The sequence below is a fragment of the Mirounga leonina genome, unplaced genomic scaffold (genome assembly GCF_011800145.1).
Source record: "Mirounga leonina isolate KUSES-001 unplaced genomic scaffold, KU_Mleo_1.0 Mir_195, whole genome shotgun sequence".
Taxonomy (NCBI): Eukaryota; Metazoa; Chordata; class Mammalia; order Carnivora; family Phocidae; genus Mirounga; species Mirounga leonina.
In genome coordinates this window covers 1083774-1101794 of record NW_023270490.1, presented here as the reverse complement: position 1 = coordinate 1101794, position 18021 = coordinate 1083774, and the positions used below count along the sequence as shown (strand labels likewise).

The 18021-nt window shown below is 51.3% G+C and overlaps 1 protein-coding gene across 1 annotated transcript in view; it reads left to right on the top strand.

Moving 5' to 3' along the window:
- Nucleotides 1-5575: 5575 nt before the first annotated feature.
- The window catches only part of PTGIS (prostaglandin I2 synthase), a 40812-nt gene continuing 28366 nt past the window's right edge, over nucleotides 5576-18021 (top strand). Inside the window, exons 1-4 of the mRNA XM_035025380.1 lie at nucleotides 5576-5740; nucleotides 13023-13146; nucleotides 15016-15194; nucleotides 17846-17986. Of these exons, the coding sequence (XP_034881271.1) occupies nucleotides 5667-5740; nucleotides 13023-13146; nucleotides 15016-15194; nucleotides 17846-17986 (518 nt within the window). The 5' untranslated portion in view covers nucleotides 5576-5666. The remainder of the gene's footprint in view (nucleotides 5741-13022; nucleotides 13147-15015; nucleotides 15195-17845; nucleotides 17987-18021) is intronic.

Sequence of the window (18021 nt, the reverse complement as noted above, 5' to 3'; positions counted from 1 at the left end):
AGAAACCAAGGTCAATGGAAATATACAATTCCTCTCAAAATCTGTACTCAGAACTGGCACGCCCCATCACTTCTCCACCTCCCACTGGTAAGACCATGTCACACGCCTGAGTCCAGCATCACTGGTCAGGGAGATATTCTCTGCCCACAGTGGGAGGCACTGCAGGCATATGGTAAAGGCTGTGAATGTCTAATTCCAATACAGGGAAAGTGTAAGAACTGGACACCATGGTCTAATCTACCACAGGACAGTTCCAGGGTGGTTACTTAGCTGTGGGGCTTTGCCACGACTCTCCTCAGGGTCCAAGATGGCTGCCACAGCTCTGAACCAATCTCCGCCGGTCTCACCCACTTACCTACTACAGATGTGTGTTGATGGTGTGATCCACCTTCCTGGTTGTCCAGGACTGAGGGATTTCCTGGGATGTGGTGCTTTCAGAATGAAAACCGGGAAAGTCTGGACAAACTAGGGTGAGTCAGGTCACCTTATATGTGTAGAAGATTATTCCTGAACATTTCCGGGCAACTAGGGGTGACATGTGAGTGTGTGCCTTACGGAACTTTCTTAGAATGGCATTGCAGTCTACAACCACCGAATCTTCCTTCCTCCCTCCCTCCCGGCCTCCTCTAGCTCCCTCCTCGCTACCCCTCCCCCACCCGGCATTTTCCCCCAATAAATCTCTTGGATATTTCATCCCATATTGGCTGTCTCAGAGGACCTGGACTATCACCCCTTCCCATAACAGATTTGGATAAACTAAAAGAAAGAGAGAGGGCTTCCAGGCAGGTAAACAGCATGAATGAAGTTGTGGAGGTAGCAAAGCCCAGCGTGTGTTCACACCACATGGGGAAATTAGCCTGTCCTAAGAAGGCATCAAATCCCCATGCTATAGCCTAGCAAAAGAAGTGCTGTGTGACCTTGGGTATCTTACTGAGTCTCTCCGGGCCTTGCTTTCACCATTTGCAAACTGGGAATACGAACATTATTTACAGGGTCTTGTGGGGGATTAGACAAGTTAATATGAAAAAGTATTTTGAATGGCCTAACTTACCAACTAAAGTTAGAGCCATAACTACAAAAATATTTAAAACTGGCCTTCTCTGATGAGACTAGATTTTAGCTTTGAAGAAGGCAACACACAGGGGCGCCTGGGTGGCTCAGTCGGTTAAGCGACTGCTTTCGGCTCAGGTCATGATCCTGGATTCCCAGGATCGAGTCCCGCATCGGGCTCTCTGCTCAGCAGGGAGTCTGCTTCTCCCTCTGACCCTCTCCCCTCTCATGCTCTCTCTCTCTCTCAAATAAATGAATCTTTAAAAAAAAAAAAAAAGGCAACACACATAATATTTTCCTTTCTAAACGTAATGTGTTTGTGGTCTTTGGGATGCAGATATGAACAGGATCTGGTCCCTGGAAAAAAGCAGGAGTGTGGGAGGAAAACTGTCCTTTCCCAGCAGAGTCCCCCATTTTCTGGACTTGGGTCTTGACATTGTCCTCATGACCCTATTGCAGCCAGATAAGAGAGCGGAGGTTGGGCAGGATCAGAGAGTTGCCCATATGTCTTGTCTCTACTAGACAATGGACATCTGGATGCAACAAGACTCCTACAGGGGAATGTGTAGATGCTTGTCACTGGGTGAGAGCCCCTGGGAGAGCTGGAAGGAAGAAGGAATTTCCTGAGACTCCACCTGACACGTGGGCTTCACTTCCCAGATGAAGATTTGGATGCCAGGATTGGAACCGTGCTGGGTGACTCCCTGCCATCACCACTACCAGCAACGTGCCCATTATACAGATGAAGTAGTTGAGGCTCAGCGAGATGAAGTGATTTGCTTAAGGTCCTGTGGCAAGCGAGTGGCCATGATGAGATTTGAACTTAGCTCTCAAGCCTTGTTTGTCCCAGCCCTTCTGCCACAGGCTGGAGGGGTGGCCCTTGAGGAACTTTTCCCTCATCTTCAGTCTTGAGGTCATACCAGCCCTCAGCAGGGCCCTGTCAGGCCTCATGGGTCAGGGGAGTTTGGAATCTCTGCTTCTTGCCTGAGCCTGGCTGTTCTGCAAGATGCCATAGCTGGAGAGTTAGGCCCCCTATGAAAAGGATACCCTATTAGCTTAATCAAGTTAGCAAGCCTGATCTGTAATACAAGTGAGAATAATAAGATGAAGTGACACTTTTGAAAGCTCACGTGGGCGGGTACTGTGAGAAGCGCTTTGGATGCATTCACCTCGCGGGGTCCTCACTATAGCCATGACCGGAAGGTTGTCTTAGCTAGAAATGTTTTTGGCTGCACGTAAGAGAAAATCTGACTCATTGTGTCTTCGGCAACACAGACATTTGATTAATTCTTTTTTTTTTTTTTTTAAGATTTTATTTATTTATTTGAGAGAGAGAATGAGAGAGAGCGAGCAGGAGAGGGGGGAGGGTCAGAGGGAGAAGCAGACTCCCTGCCAAGCGCGGAGCCCGATGTGGGACTCGATCCTGGGATTCCAGGATCATGACCTGAGCTGAAGGCAGTCGCTTAACCAACTGAGCCACCCAGGCACCCGACATTTGATTAATTCTTAAACAAAAGCCTGGAGACGGGGTTCCTGGGATGGTTATTCCTTAGCTCGGGTTTGGGGCTCCGCAATTTTTCTGGCCTCCCCTCATGACACCCCACCATCACATCCTCACACAATGGCCCCCAGAGAAGAGGAGGCAAATAGGGAGGAAAAAAAATCTCCCAGAAACCCCCAGCAGAGGTCCAGAAGGCACCCACATGGCCTCTCCGGGACCAATCCCTAGCAAAGAGGGATATCCCTGGTTGGCTCAGACCAATGGGCAGAAGGCGGGGCCACCTTCCTAAACATGTGCCCCATTCCTGAACAAAATCAGTTCCATTAACGAGGGTACAGGCCCCAACACATCTCTTCTTGATGTGGGAGCAACTGGTCTCCTTCCTTGTGGGGGGGGCGGTTGTCCCTAGAATGAGCAGGAGGAGAGACATGCTATTTGGGAGTGATTTGGATTGGGGAGCTGCTGGTTTACACTCATTGTAAACACTGGGATGTGCAGTGGAAGAGCTAACATTTATTGAGCACCTACTGTATACCAGGCCCCATGCTGGATGATTTCATTCTCTCATCATTTAATCCAGTCCTCACAATAGACCTGTGAGGAAGGAACGATTCTTCCCATTTTTCAGATGACAAAACTGAGTCCTAGCCCTGATCACATATATGGTGAGAGGCTGAACTGGAATAGTGCTGACAGCAGTTCACTTTCACTAACGCTCGCCTGTGTTTCCGGCATCCAAGGCGGGTCCCTTGGATTAGGTCATTTACTCAACCCCACTCTTGGGGGGGTGGGGGGAGGTAACCTTGCTCTTCGCCACTGATGAGGCACCGTGGCTCAGGGAGATGGAACAGACTGCTCAGTCACACAGCTTAGTGTTGGCCAAGCTGGGCTGTGAACCCTACTGCCAGAAGGCCGCCCCATCGTGCTCCCCAAATTTGGAGAAAACCCTACAGGCCTGTTCTGTGGCCTTTTTGGGATTGCTGGCTTTGTAGGCGGATAAGCTGGATAAATAAACAAGAGGTTCAGGAAACTCCTTTTGCCTCTTGGTGTTCTGAATCCAAAGGACACATGAGGGTCATCCAGCTGCACTGACAGCGAACATTAAACAGGCAAATAAATGAATCTTTAACATCACAGCAGGAATGTTAAGTACTGTCAAGAAAAACCCAAACAGGGGCGCCTGGGTGGCTCAGTTGGTTAAGCGACTGCCTTCGGCTCAGGTCATGATCCTGGAGTCCCGGGATCGAGTCCCGCATCGGGCTCCCTGCTCGGCAGGGAGTCTGCTTCTCCCTCTGACCCTCCTCCCTCTCATGCTGTCTCTCATTCTCTCTCTCAAATAAATAAATAAAATCTAAAAAAAAAAAAACCCCAAACAGGTTAAAGCAATAGAGAATGATGGCATGACCACTTTAGACCAGGTGGTCAGGGAGGGTTTCTTGGAGGAGCTGACGATTGAACAGAGACTGAGGGATGAGGGATGTGATGGAAAGAGCCAGCTGTGCAAGTCTCTGAGCGATCGTTCTAGACAGAGGGACTATCAAGTGCAAAGGCCCTGAGGTAGAAGTGAGTTTGGCACATTTGGGGAAGGACAAGAGATGAGTGTGGCCGGAGCAGAGTTGGGGAGGCAGAGAGTGGGGGGCCATGAGGTTAGGGAGATAAAAGTGGGAGGGGGCAGATCATGCTGGTCCTTACAGGACCTTGTAAGGACTTGGAGCTGTGCTCTGAGTGAGGTGGAGCCACGGAGAGTTCTGAGCAGGATTCAGTTACAGGATCTGACTTGGATCTACCAGGATCCGTTTTTGGAGGGAGGGGGCTGAAGCCAGGAGACCAGGGAGGACTAACAGCTCCTCCACAGGGCTACTGAAGACCGAAAGGAAACCTGCCTAAAGGCACCCAGCAGGAGTGCCTGGGGGGGCTCAGTCTGATAAGCCTCCATTAAACCTCTGGCTCTTGGTTGCATCTCTGGCCGTGAACTCATGAGTCATGATCTCATCCGTGGTGAGATCAAACCCTGCGTCAAGAGATCACATTCAACAGGGAGTCTGCCTGGGATTCTCTCTCTCCCTCTGCCCACCCCCTACCCTCGAATTAATAAATAAATCTTAAAAAAAAAAAAAAGGCACCCAAGCAGTAAGAAACAGACACGGGAGTAGAATCAGACCTCCACTCACTGACTCACAACACTCACCTGTGCCAAGCACAGTAGTTTGCAACCTCTTTTCACTGACGAGCTCTCATTAATTTCTCACAACGACTTTGACCTGTCTGTTCCCAGACAAGGAACTGGCCTCAGAGAGGGTGTGAATGGGTGGAGGAGTCAGTGGCGAGCCTGGGTTCCTCCGAGCACCCAGGGGCGGTCTCTTGCACAGTCACAAGACCTGGAGGCTGGTACCCACCCTAGGCATCAGGTAATCTTGGCGATGGCCACCACATTCTGAGTCCCTACCGTGCTCCAGTACGGGTCTGGGTGCTTTGCACTCAGTCTCTAACAGCAGTGGAGGACCCGGGGACTCAGAGCTAAGCTGGAGCTGCTCTGGCAGCCCCATTCACTGTAGTGACTGAAGGGACTACACGGTGCTGTGCAATCCAGCCAACCCCACCTAGCCCAAACAGGATTAGAGAACTCCAGGTCCGGGGCGGGGGGTGGGGGACATGAGGAGACTGTAGGTAGAATGTGGGCCTCCCCCACCCCCCCACCACATCCCCCCACCCACCGTGTCCCCACATCACCCTCCCGTCCGCGTCCCCCCTTCCCTATCCCCATCACCCCTGGGTTTCTCCATAGTCCGTCTCCTCCTCCTCTTCCCCCTCCCCTCCTCCAAATACCCCCTCCCTCTCGGGACCCCCCGCCCCTTCCCAGCGTCACCCGTCCCGTCCCACCTCGTCCACCCCTCCGCTCCAGCCTGCATTTTCCGCGCCGCCGAGCTGGGGGAGGGGCTCCCTGAGGGCGCCCCGCCCCCGCCCCTCCCCGGGGCCCCGGCGCCCCGGCGCCGTCGGCGGGCCAGCCCCCGCCCCACAGCGGCCGGCCTGCGGGGAGGGAGGGCCGCCGGGCCGAGAGGCACCTGGGCGCCCCGGAGCCAGCCGCCGCCGCAGCGTCGCCCGCGCGCCCCCGGCCATGTCCTGGGCCCTGCTGCTCGGGCTGCTGGGCGCGCTGCTGGTGCTGCTGCTGCTGAGCCGTCGGCGCACGCGGTGAGTCCCCCGCCGCCCGCCGCGCCGCCCGCGCGAGGGCCGCCCGCGGGGGTCCCGAGCCGCGCCGGCCGTCGGGGCGAAGGGCTCCGGGGCCAGTTCCGCGGCCCCACCTCGCGGAGGGCGCCCGGCCGGGCCGCCGCGGCGGGAGGCTCCAAGTGAGGACGAGACGAGGGAAGTGGGGCGACGGCGTGGGGGACCCGGCCTATGGCTCCCGGCGCACGGCGCTCGGCCGGCACCTGCGAAGGGCCCTCTGGGGAGAGAGCCCGGGGTCTCCGGGTGGGGCGTGGGTGCGGGTGCGAGAAGCCGCCTCCTTCTCTTCAGCCTCCGCCTGGATCCAGCACCCCTCGAGCCAGTCCCCAGCCTCTGCCGGCTCTTGGGGGGGCGGGGGGGGAGGGAACCTCGCTCTTCGCCCCATTGCACAGATGCACGAGTTGAGGCTGGGAAGGCAGAGGCCCTGAAGGATGCTCTCTTATCCGCTCTGGAACCACTTTCCAGGGGATCCCCCTTCGTCGACGAGGGGTTCGGTAGGCTCGGATCCAGAAAGGGGTCTCCCCTCCCCTGAGACCCCACAGCCTGGCAGGGCAGAACCGAGGCCAAACGTCTCAGCTTCCTCGTCCCAAAGGTTGTCCTGCTCTGCTATTTAGGAGATGTAAATCTCATGTATCTCAAATCAGGGACATGGCAGTAGGTCCTTCTTTTTATAAAACATTTAAAATATTAATTTGAATCGCACATGGAATAGCTCAGTACGTTTGACTTAAATATTTGTGCTGTTACAGATAAGACTGAAGCCCTTCCCTTCCCTTCCTGCAATTCCAAACTTCTTTTGTTGATCAAGGCTCCCTCATAGGGCTGCCTGAGAGCAAGCCTGGCGGGGAAATTTCCAGGTTTTTTTAAAAGTACGCTTTTTATTTTAGACTGGTTTTATATTTACGGAAAAGTTGCAGAGGTTGTACAAAGAGTTCCCAAATACCCCTCGTCCAGTTTCTGCCGTTGTTAACACTTTACACTATTGTGGTAGGTTCGTCAAAACTTAAAACCAACACTGGTCTGTTAAGATCAACCAAACTCCAGACTTAATTTGAACTTCGTCAGTTTTTCTATCATGTCCTCCAGGATCCAATTCAGGGTACCACACTGCCTTTAGTTATCATACCTCCTCCATGAGGCTGTAGATAATACAGGGCATGAAAGGAGAGTGTCTAAAAATTCCAGAACGTTTCTGGGAACTTTTTATTTTTAAACAATATATGTTAAATTTCCAAACAATAAGCTCATGATATTTGTCTTCAACCTCTGGACACCTTTTCAGGTTAGATTTAAAACTATGTATTCATTCATTTGCCTGAAAAAAAAATGAGACAAAGAAAAAGGCCACACATAAGTTTTTCTATGAGAAATGAATTATTCTTCGGATGTGGTCAGGCTTTTTGGAAACTCAGTCTGGAAATGTTTTCAGACTGTGCATTTGCTTTTTTCACTCCAGATTTTAGTTTTGATATCCGTCCGTGTTGCTATATGGGGATCTGATTCATTCTTTTGATCGTCTGTGTAGTATTCCGTAGTATGAATAAATGGAAGGTTTTGTTTTTTCCTTTTTATTCCTGTCCCAGTTGATGGACTCTTAGGTTGTCTCCAGCGGTTTTGCTGTTTGGGACAAAGTGCTATGGTCTTCCTATGAGACCCGCTGCTACCCACTCTGGGGTAGACTGGGCAGCCATGAACTACATGGATTCTGGGAGGCAGGGTCCCTGGATGCTCAGCATATGGAAATTCTCAGCCTCTAGGAATAAGAACAACCTGGGCAACCTCTCTCTGCCTTAGTTTCCCATTCTTTAAAATGGGGATGATGATGGGAATAGGAGAGAGTGGAATTGCGGGGTTGGAAAAAAAAATGCCAGTTAAACATATGGCAAATTCTTGCTATAGCCAGGAGAGCGAATTTATCTTTGAGGGTGGGTTGTTGATTTTTATACCTGGTGGCTTAGGAGGGTCAGCAAGTGGGTACTGGGGAGAAGTGTGGGTATAGGGGTCACTGACAGCTCAGGGGCAGCTGGGTGGGCCCTGGGGAGATCCCACGGGGACCCCAATTTAGGCACCAATCTCATTTCCTCCTCCCAACTCAGCAGGGGCCACTCTTGTTCCTTCCATTTTACGGAGGAGGAAACTGAGGCTCAGAGAGGCTAAGCAACTTGTGCAGGGTCTGCCTGGATTACAAATCTGCGCTGTAAGAATTTTTAATTCCCAGGAAAAACGAATTTCCTTGCTTCCCACACAGTTTATTTGTAATCTGAACACTCAAAAGTCTTAGAACCACATGATGTTAAGATAGTAAGATGTGGCTGTAACCAGAAAGTTCCTAAGGAAGGACAAATAATCAAGTGTTGGAAAAGAGGTGGAGGATGCTGATGCTGTGTAGACAGTGAGCCAGTCTGAGTCAAACAAGGAAGGCCCCACACCTTCCCTTCTGCTCACTGACCCTCGAGGTACTGTTCATCACTCCGTTTTACAGCTGAGACCTACAAGGGCTAGGTGACCTCCTCAGGGCCACACAGAAATTATATTCCGCATCTAGCCGGTTCCAAAATTCATGCTTTTCTCAGTAAAAAGCAAAAAGAAAAGAAAACTACTTGAGTCAATTGGCAGCTGTCTTTACCTCTAGCTTTTTTTAAGTTAAAATTTGTAATTATGAAAAATTTCAACTACACAGAAAAATAAGAATAGTGTAAGAACCCCCATGTATGGATCCCCTTTTGATTTGACAGCATTTTTACAAAAAATTACAGATGTTACAATATCTCTGCAGGAAATAGAATGCGTGTCAAAAACAACCACGGTTCTATTATTCTGCCTGAGAATATAAAATTCCTTTTTTTTTTTTTTTTAAAGATTTTATTTATTTATTTGACAGAGACCCAGCGAGAGAGGGAACACAAGCAGGGGGAGTGGGAGAGGGAGAAGCAGGCTTCCCGCTGAGTAGGGAGCCCGATGCGGGGCATGATCCCTGGGATCATGACCTGAGCCAAAGGCAGACGCTTAACGACTGAGCCACTCAGGCACCCTAAAAATTCTTAATATCATCTAGTCTCCAGTCCAAATTTCTGCAGTTACAGCAAGGATTTTTAAACCCAGCTCGGTAACTGTGACTGTCTTCTGGGAGAGGTTGTGAGCCAAAATCAGGAGGCCTTGGGTTGTGAATTAGGAGTCTGATTTCTGTGCCCATTGGGGCTCATGACCTACATGTGGGTGTCAGAAACATTCTTCCTGCTTTCCTTTTGGGCCTTGGTTTCTCCATCTGTACCCTGAGATGGCTCATGGAGCTGGTCTCCTGTGATGTGGGCAGAGGACATCTCTCTTCCTTTTTTGGGCTTGTGTGTCTGCTACTCTAGGAGCATTTGGAAGAGGTCTCCAGGTGGGAGGCCCCTGTTCCAGGGCACCAGAGGCCACCGTGGCATCAGGTGAAGGTTCCTGGTGGCCCAGGGGCTGATCTGGGCCCTTGAGGGATACAAAATTTCCAGGCACAATTAGATCTATCTCATTCCAACATGCACTGCCAAATGGTGGTCCACGGCCAGATTCAGCACAAATGAAGGGCTGCTGTGTGCCACACGGTGCAAGAGGAGAAAATTGGGGGCGGGGGGTTCCACCCATAAAACTCCACACTTCCAGCTTCTCGTGAAAGATGGGACAATGGAGCAGCACCTGTGGGGGACTCAGTAGAAGAGCCTTCTCTCAGCCTGGCCACAGTCCCCACCGCTCCTTGTTGCCTCCCTGATGTGCATCTGTTCTATCTACTGTCCTTGCTCTGACTGTTCTTCATTATGTTGAGAATTCTCTGAACCTTTGGTGTCGGTTACAAAAACAGGAAAACAAAAACCAGAGCAAAATGGCCACATGCTTTCTCTACACAGTGGGAGGCGAGGGGCAGGGGGTGGGAAGCCAGAGAGTGTTAATGGCAGACAGCTTGTGGGTGGGCCCTGGGAAAGGATGGGTCTAGCACTTTAAATGGAAGTTCAGGTTGCTGAAACAAGCCTCCCTGTTGTCCCCCCATGAAATCCTCCCAGAGCCCAAGGCTCTGAATTGAGGTGAAACTACTGGATAGAGAGGCAGTCCACCAAGATAGCACAGCTAAATGATGCAGCCTCTGCCCTGGGCAATCCAGAGTCCCTTAACCCCCTCAGCAACTCTGGGGGGCAGGTGCTGCTCCTTGAGCACCAACTGTATACGTGAATCATTCGTCTGACATGTATTTATTAAACACCTACTCGTGCCAGGCACTGTTGTAAGTGTCGGGGTCAACAACAGGTGCCTACATTCATGGAACTTCCATCCCCTGTAGGTGTGCTATTTCAGGACAAAAAGGGGGGGCGATACCCATCCTTAACTCCCTCCCCCGATTTGCAGCGCGTTGAGTGGGAGAGAGACGGGACAGGTGGTGAAGGTGGCAATGGAGTCTGTGAGTGAGGCGTGGGCAGTTTGGGGAGGAACCCATGTGATGGGAATTAAAACTCTGGGGGGGCGGGGATCAGAAAAGGTGTCCTGGAATCTGAAACAGGAAGGGCAGGCTGTGTGGGCAGGAGCTGGGGATGAGAGGGTCCAGCCCTCCCCTCCTCCTCCCCCGGGCCTGGCAGTGCCTCAAAACAGTGAGAGTGTCAGCGGGTGAGGCTCGAGACCGCAGACCCCAAAATAGAGCCTCCTTCATCCCCGCTGGCTGACGGCTGAGTCACCCTGGAATGTGGCCTGGGCCCGAGCTGGATCCAGGACCCAGCCTCCAGGAGCCAGCGCGACCACATCAGGAGTCAGACGCCTGGGCTCCCAGCTTCCTGCCTTTGTCTGAGCCTCCTTGGGACTTTTCTGGGGAACGATGAAAGCTGCCAGAAATAACACCTGGCTCATTGGGGAGTTCTGGCAGCAACCTGGACAAAGAGCAAGGAAAGGAAGCTCTAGTCCTGCCCATACCGCCAAAGGTGTCTTGGGGGGGAAAGCCCCCTGTCCTGGAAGCGGGGGGGTCGGATGCTGACGTCGCCTCCGCTTCCATTGTTGCTCCCCTGGATGATCACGGTGGTCTCTGTGTTGGGGCTTTTCAAAAGCACAACTACATCACTTCCCAGCTCCCACTTCCAACCCTCCAGGGGCTCCCCCTGGCACCCCGTGTGGAAGCCTGACCCTGGCCACGGGTCATGTCCTGCCTCTCACCCCCACACTCTCCACTCCGGCTATGCTGGCTCCTGCTGTCTTGAAAGCCTCGAAGGCATGCTCCTGCCCCAGGGCCTCTGCACTTGCTGTTCCCACTGCCTGAAATCCTCTTCTCCCCCCTCTTCCATTGCACTCCCTTCTCATCCTGCTGGTTTTTGCTCACGTGGCGCCTCCGTGGGGAGGCCTTCATGGACTCCTTCTCTAAACCAGCCCCCCTCACTCTGTCCCGTCACCCTTCTTTTTTCTTTACTGACCTATAGTTTGCATACTCTAACATTCCCCCTTTTAAAGTATCCAGCTCAGTGGGTTTTAGAATAGTCACAGGTTTGTGCCACCATCACCACTGCTTAACTTCAGGATATTTTCTGTCATCCCCCAAAGAAATTCCATCCCCGTTAGCACTCACTCTGCGTTCTCCCCTCCCCTCAGCCTCTGGCAACCACTAATCTACTTTCCATCTCTATGGAGGTGCCTTTTCTGGACATTCCAAAGAAATAGATCACACAATATGTGACCTTCGGTGTCTGGCTCCTTTTACTTAACATGGTTCTGAGGTTATCCACACTGTAGCATGAATCATTACTTCATTCCTCTTTGTGGCTGAAGAACGGTCCATGCCTTGGGCATACAGTATTTGGTCTGTCCATTCGTCAGTCGATGGACACTTGGTTGGCTCCATCTTTTGGCCACTATGAATGATGCCACCATGAACAATAGTGTACAGGTTTGTACATGAGCTTATGTTTTCAGCTCTTTGGGCTGTATTGCTGGGTCGTAAAGTAACTCTCTTTAACCTTTCAAGGAACTGCCAGGCTAGTTTCCAAAACAGCTGCACCATTTTACTTTCCCACCAGAAATACAGGAGGATTTCTGTTTCTCCACATCCTTGCCAGCGGTTACTTTCCTGGGTTTGTTTTTTGGTTTTTTTTTTTAGATGATAGCCATCTTGGTGTGAAGTGGTACCACCCTGTGGTTTTGATTTGCGTTTCCCCAGTGCCTCAGGATGTTGATGCCCATTTGTACCTCTTCTTTAGGGGACTGTCCATTCAAATCCTTTGTGTATTTTAAAATTGGGTTGTCTTTTTTCTTTTTTTTTAAGAGAGAGCAAGAGTGAGCAGGGGGAGGGGCAGAGGGAAAGGGAGAGAGAGAATCCCAAGCAGGCTCCACACCCAGCATGGAGCCTGAAGTGGGGTTCAATCTCGTGACCCTGAGATCCATGGCCCTGAGATCACGACGTGAGCCAAAATCAAGAGTGGGATGCTTAACTGACTGAGCCACCCAGGGACCCCTGGGTTATTTGTCTTTTACAGCTCCTTTATCTTCTTTATCACACTTCCCACTCCCTGAAATGATTTTGCTTTTTTTTGGGTTTTGTCTGCCTCCCCCTATGAGTATGGAAGCCCTGTGAAGTCAGGCACCTCGCCTCTCCTGTTCACTGCTGTATCTCCAGCACACAGAGCAGTGCCTGCTTCCTAGTTAATATTTGGTGAGCGAGTGCAGAGAACTCCACTGCTGCTTCCTTCCTTGTACTACTGAGTTCTAGAAAGCTCTCCCACCCACAAGGACTCCCTAACATGTACCAACACCAGCTTCTGCTCTTGGCCTCCTGTAATCCATCTTCTACTCAGCAGCCAAAAGGATCCTGTAAAAAAAAAAAAAACCTAAGTCAAATCATGTCCCTGTGCTACTCGAAACTCTCCCCTGGCTCCCACCTTACTCAGGGGAGAGGCTAACGTCCTCACAGCTGCCTCCAAGGCCCTGCATGGTCTGGCATCCATTACCAGTCTGGCCTCAGCTTCTGCTGTTTCTCCTTGCTCCCTCCAATCCAGCCACACTGGCCTCCTTACTGTTCTAGGAACACACCAGGCATGATGCAGCCTCAGGGCCTTTGCGCTGTTCCTTCTGCCTGGAAGGCTCTTCTTCCAGATATCTATGTGGCTCCTTCCCTCACCACCTTCAGGTCTTTCTCAAATATCTCGGGGAAGCCTGCTCTATCCTCTCTACTTAAAAATTACACCCTATGCCCTACACTTTTTGTCTTCTTCCCTGCTTAATCAAATGGTGATGAGTACTGTGGCTTCTCTAGGCGACCTGGCGAGCCTCCCCTGGACTTGGGCAGTATCCCCTGGTTGGGCCATGCCTTGGAGTTTGGAAAAGATGCGGCCAGCTTCCTCACTAGGATGAAGAAGAAGCATGGTGATATCTTTACTGTAAGTGTGTCCTGTGCCTCTAGGGAGGGAAGGGGATGAGCAGCTGGGCCGGTCATACCTGGTGTTCACAGATTCCTTCTACATCTTTCTTTTAGTTTATATACTAACCCACCCATCCAGTGGCCCAACCAACTTTCTATCCATTTTTCTATCCAGCTGTACAGCCAGCACTTAATCAACATCCATCCCTTCATTATCCCTTTAGCATCTTCCCAACATCAAGTCATTCAATGTCTGTCCAGTTCTTGTATGTCCATCCAACCAACCTCTATCCATCCATTCAACTTCCATCTACCCAACATCCATCCATCCAACATTTATCCTTCTGCCTGTCTACTCAATATATAAGCAGCATCCTTCCATCCTAATATCCACTGAACACACATTCATACATTCCATTTTCATCAAAATTCTATCCACTCATCCATCATTCCATATATCTATCCAGCATCTGTCCATCCATCCATTTATCCATCATCCAACCCTTTGTCTACTCATATTTATCCAGCATCCTTCCATTCATGTACTTAACATCTATCCAGTTTTTACCCATATATTCAATATCTTTTTTTTAAATTAGCCTCCCTACCCAGTGTGGAGACCGGTGTGGGGCTTGAACTCACGACTGTGAGATCAAGACCTGAGCTGAGATCAAGAGTCGGGCAGTTAACTGGCTGAACTCCCATATGTTCAGTTTCTACCAATTTCCATTTATCTACCCATCTTTCCATCCTTCTGCCACTATGCACCTAACATCCAGTTACCTATCCATTCAGTATCCAATATCTGTCCACTCTATATGCATCTATTTATATCTCCATCCATCCATCCATCCCTTCAACATCCAAACAACCACCACATCCATCCGCCTTCCATGTGTCCTTTCAAGTTCCGCCCATGCAACATTCATCCTTCAGTCCTTTTACCCAGTACCCACTGAGCATCCTGCCATCATGTACCCAATATTCATCCATACTTTTAGTTTCCAACTAACCTTTAGCTACTCGTCCATTCATCTTTCCATCCAACATACATTCACTGATGATATCCTTCTGTTTACCCACCCATCTAACAGTCTGTTCAGTAGCATTTTTTTCTTGGATATTGGCCTGTATTTTAAAGATTTATTTATTTTAGAAGGTAGGGGTGGGATAGAGGGAGAGGGAGAGAGGGAATCAGCACGGAGCCTGATGTGGGGCTCGATCTCACGACCCTGAGATCATGCCCTAATGGCCTGTATTTTATAAGAGAGTTTGATTAATGTGACTCCCAGATCACACTTTGGGGCCAAGGCAGTGCGTGGTTAGGATTGTGTGACCCCCCCCCCACAGACATTTGAGGGAAGATGCCCTTTCCTTTGCTAATTGCAGGCTTACAGCTCTCCACTGCTGTTTCCTTCCTTCTTGGGCAGCAGGTTACATTCAGAGCTCAGGCTCCCTCAGAAGCAGGTATTGCTGGTACAGCTGCTAGCATTAACCCAACAGCGTCCGTCCGTCCGTCCGTCCGCCCACCCGTGATGCACACAACATGCACCTGCTGCCTTCTGTGGGCAGACTCTCTCCTGGATGCCGGCGAGAAGGCAGTGACCAAGATAATAATGGGAGGTGGTTGCGAGCACAGCCTTCGGCGCAGAAAAGCGAACGCCAGTCCTCACTCTGCCGCGTCTCCGCTGCGTGATCCTGGGCACATTACGTGCCTTCTCTAAGCCTCCGTTTGCGGCCATAAACGGTCCCTCCCTCGTAGGGTCATCATGAGGGGTGGCTCAGAGAACATTGTCTGTGAAGTGTCTGGCACAGGGTGGGCCCCCGACCCCCGAGAGCTGTCATTTGTAGCAGCTCTCCTCACTCCATCCCTGCTGACTTCCCGCAGGTGCTGGTGGGCGGCAGGTATGTCACCGTGCTCCTGGACCCGCACTCCTATGACGCGGTGGTGTGGGAGCCTCGCACCAAGCTGGACTTCCACGCCTATGCTGTCTTCCTCATGGAGAGGATTTTTGATGTGCAGCTCCCACATTACAGCCCCAGTGATGAAAAGGCCAAGATGAAACTGTGAGTGGCTGGAGACGGTGCCTGAGGGTGGCCAGGGAGGGGCCAAAAGAATTGGGCTGAAGAAAGGTTCCTCTCACCTTTATTCCTTTTAGGAGGCAGGTCTGATTTCAGTAGGAGGAGACTGGGGCTTGGGTCAGCCAGACCTGGATTCAAATCCCAGCCCTACCACTTCCTAGCTGTGTGACTTTGGGCAAGTCCCTTGCCCTCTCTGAGCCTCTGTTTCCTCATCTGTAAAAGGAAAGGAAGTGGGTGGGGGGGTTAATATTTTTGAGTCCATATTCTGTGATCTCATTAGTTTTCCCAGTGATGCTGGAGGGTAAGCTACTCACAGCTCTGCTTTATGGCTGAGGATACTGGGACCCAGAGAAGAGCAGTGACTTGCCCTAGGTCACACAGCAAGGAAGTTAGCAGGTCCTGAAACATAAGGAGGAATTATATCAACAAGAGGATATGTGAGCACATTTATTCTGCAATCATTACGTCTGTAAATATCTGAGGACCTACTATACGCTAGTCACCGTCTAGATGCCGGGGGTGCAGAATGATGCCAGTCACTATTTCAAGACACCTACCATATGCCGGGGATTTGATAGAAATACTTTGCTATCTGTGCTGTTGCCTCAAAAGTGTAGGTACTTTTATCCCTATTTTACAGTTGAGGAAACAGACTCAGGGAAGTGGAGTGAGTTACCCACGGTCCACCATTAGTAGATGGCACCCCTGAGATTTGAACCCAGGTCTGCAAACTCCACAGCCTAGTCTCCTCCAGCTGATGTACTGAGGAAATAAGACTCTGGGTCTGCTCCTGGAGTTCATGCAGTCTGATGGTAATTCTTAGTGGTCCGTCTCCAGGAAGGGTAACCTCCCGGGGCTAGGAAAAGCATCTAGAAGACTGGGTTTTGGGCGCCTGGGTGGCTCAGTTGGTTAAGCGACTGCCTTCGGCTCAGGTCATGATCCCGGAGTCCCGGGATCGAGTCCCGCATCGGGCTCCCTGCTCAGCGGGGAGTCTGCTTCTCCCTCTGACCCTCCTCCCTCTCATGCTGTCTCTCATTCTCTCTCTCGCAAATAAATAAAATCTTAAAAAAACAAACAAACAAACAAAAACTATTAGAAGACTGGGTTTTGCAGGGTTGCTAAAGCTGAGGAAAGGCCAGAGTATGAGGTGAACATCAATGAGAGACAACGCCCAATCTGACCTTGGCTTTGTGGGGTCACCTCTAGGAATATTTCTGAGCCCGAGTGTCCTGGGTCCTGGCATTCTAGGGGGACCATCAGGTCCCATTAGCAATAAGAATCCCCAGGTCACTGCATTCTGCCCCCCATACCCAGGGAGGACTCCACTTTCCTCCAGTGTCTGCCCTAAGAGTTCCTGGGAATTTCCCATCAGCCAGTATGTGGTCTTCTGGGCATGGCTCCCACATCTGTTAAGGGCTGCTGTCTCCATCGAGGACTAGTGCTTGGAGTGGGGTCTGGGGAACTGCTGGATCAGGGTCAATCGCTACACCAGGTCCCATTTATTGAGCACTTACAATGTGCCAGGCCCTGCGATAAGCCCTTTTACTTACCCATTATCTCACGTGGGTCATGTCTGTTTGTTTCCCCAACAACGTTTCAACTTGAACATCCAAGAGCTTATATTTCCTGGGAGTTTGTGGAACCCTTCTGGAGGCTTTCCCCTCTTGAGTTATCCTAGAACCGGGTGGTTTTCTCCCTCTACAGGGGTCCATGCTGTTTCCAAACAGCAGGTGGGGCCAGAGAGCTGGGTCGGCAGCCTAGCACTGTTCTCGGTGCTGCCGCGAGGTGTCGCTGTTGGACGTTGGTTCCGCCGTGGCGCGGGGACACCGTGTGCTTGCTGCCGCGGGGCCTTTCCTGGTCTAGATCCCTGCACGTGGTCCAAAGTGGCCTTCACCTCAGATGCAAGATCCCACCTTTGTGGGCTTCCAGTCACATGCTCAGTCATGGCTCAGCGTCGACTCTGTATTGTGGAGGCTCGGTATGGAGGGACTTCCGCTTCAGCCGCACGCACTGCCAGACTCCTAGGCACACGCAGTGACACCAGGTCGCCAGCCCAGACGACCTCATTCCTCATGTCGCCTTCACTCAGGGTCACGTCTTAGCGGTCCTTGGTCGGGGGATGCTTTATCCAAACAGGTGTCCCTAACTTTGGGTCTCAAGGACAAAGAGTTGGCTTGCTAGTTCTCTCTCTTCCAGAAGTGTGTGGGTTCCTTATCCGAGCTTGCGTGTCCCGAGGAGGGACAGACTGTCACGGTTGGGGGTTCAGACTCTGGGGTTGGGCGGACCAGGGTTTCAATCCCAGCTGCATCGCTTACTGGCTGTGTGACCTTGGGAAAGTCACGTTCTTCCCTGTCCCTGAGTTTCTCTGCCGCTAAAATGGGTGGCATATTGTAACTGTGATCCCTAGAGTTGTCAAAGGATGAAATGAGATCATGGTGCTTGGCACAATAAAGAGCAACTGCCGTTGTCACTGATGATGATAGTAACGATAATAATATTACCGAGTTTAGGCCAGTTGTCCGCAGGCCCCCATTGGCAACGGGGAACCAGAGCCCTGGGAGGTTTAGGGATGGCGGGCGCCTGTGCGCATGTGTTTCCCTTTGGAGGCTGTACCCTTACTTTGTTCCCTGCCCTAGGACCCTCCACAGGGACCTCCAGGCACTCACGGACGCCATGTATACCAACCTCCGCACCGTCCTGCTGGGCGACACCACAGAAGAGGCCGGTGGCTGGCGTGAGATGGGTCTCCTCGATTTCTCCTACAGCTGCCTGCTCAGGTGAGCCAGGGTGGCTCCCCCTCTCAGGGGTGGCG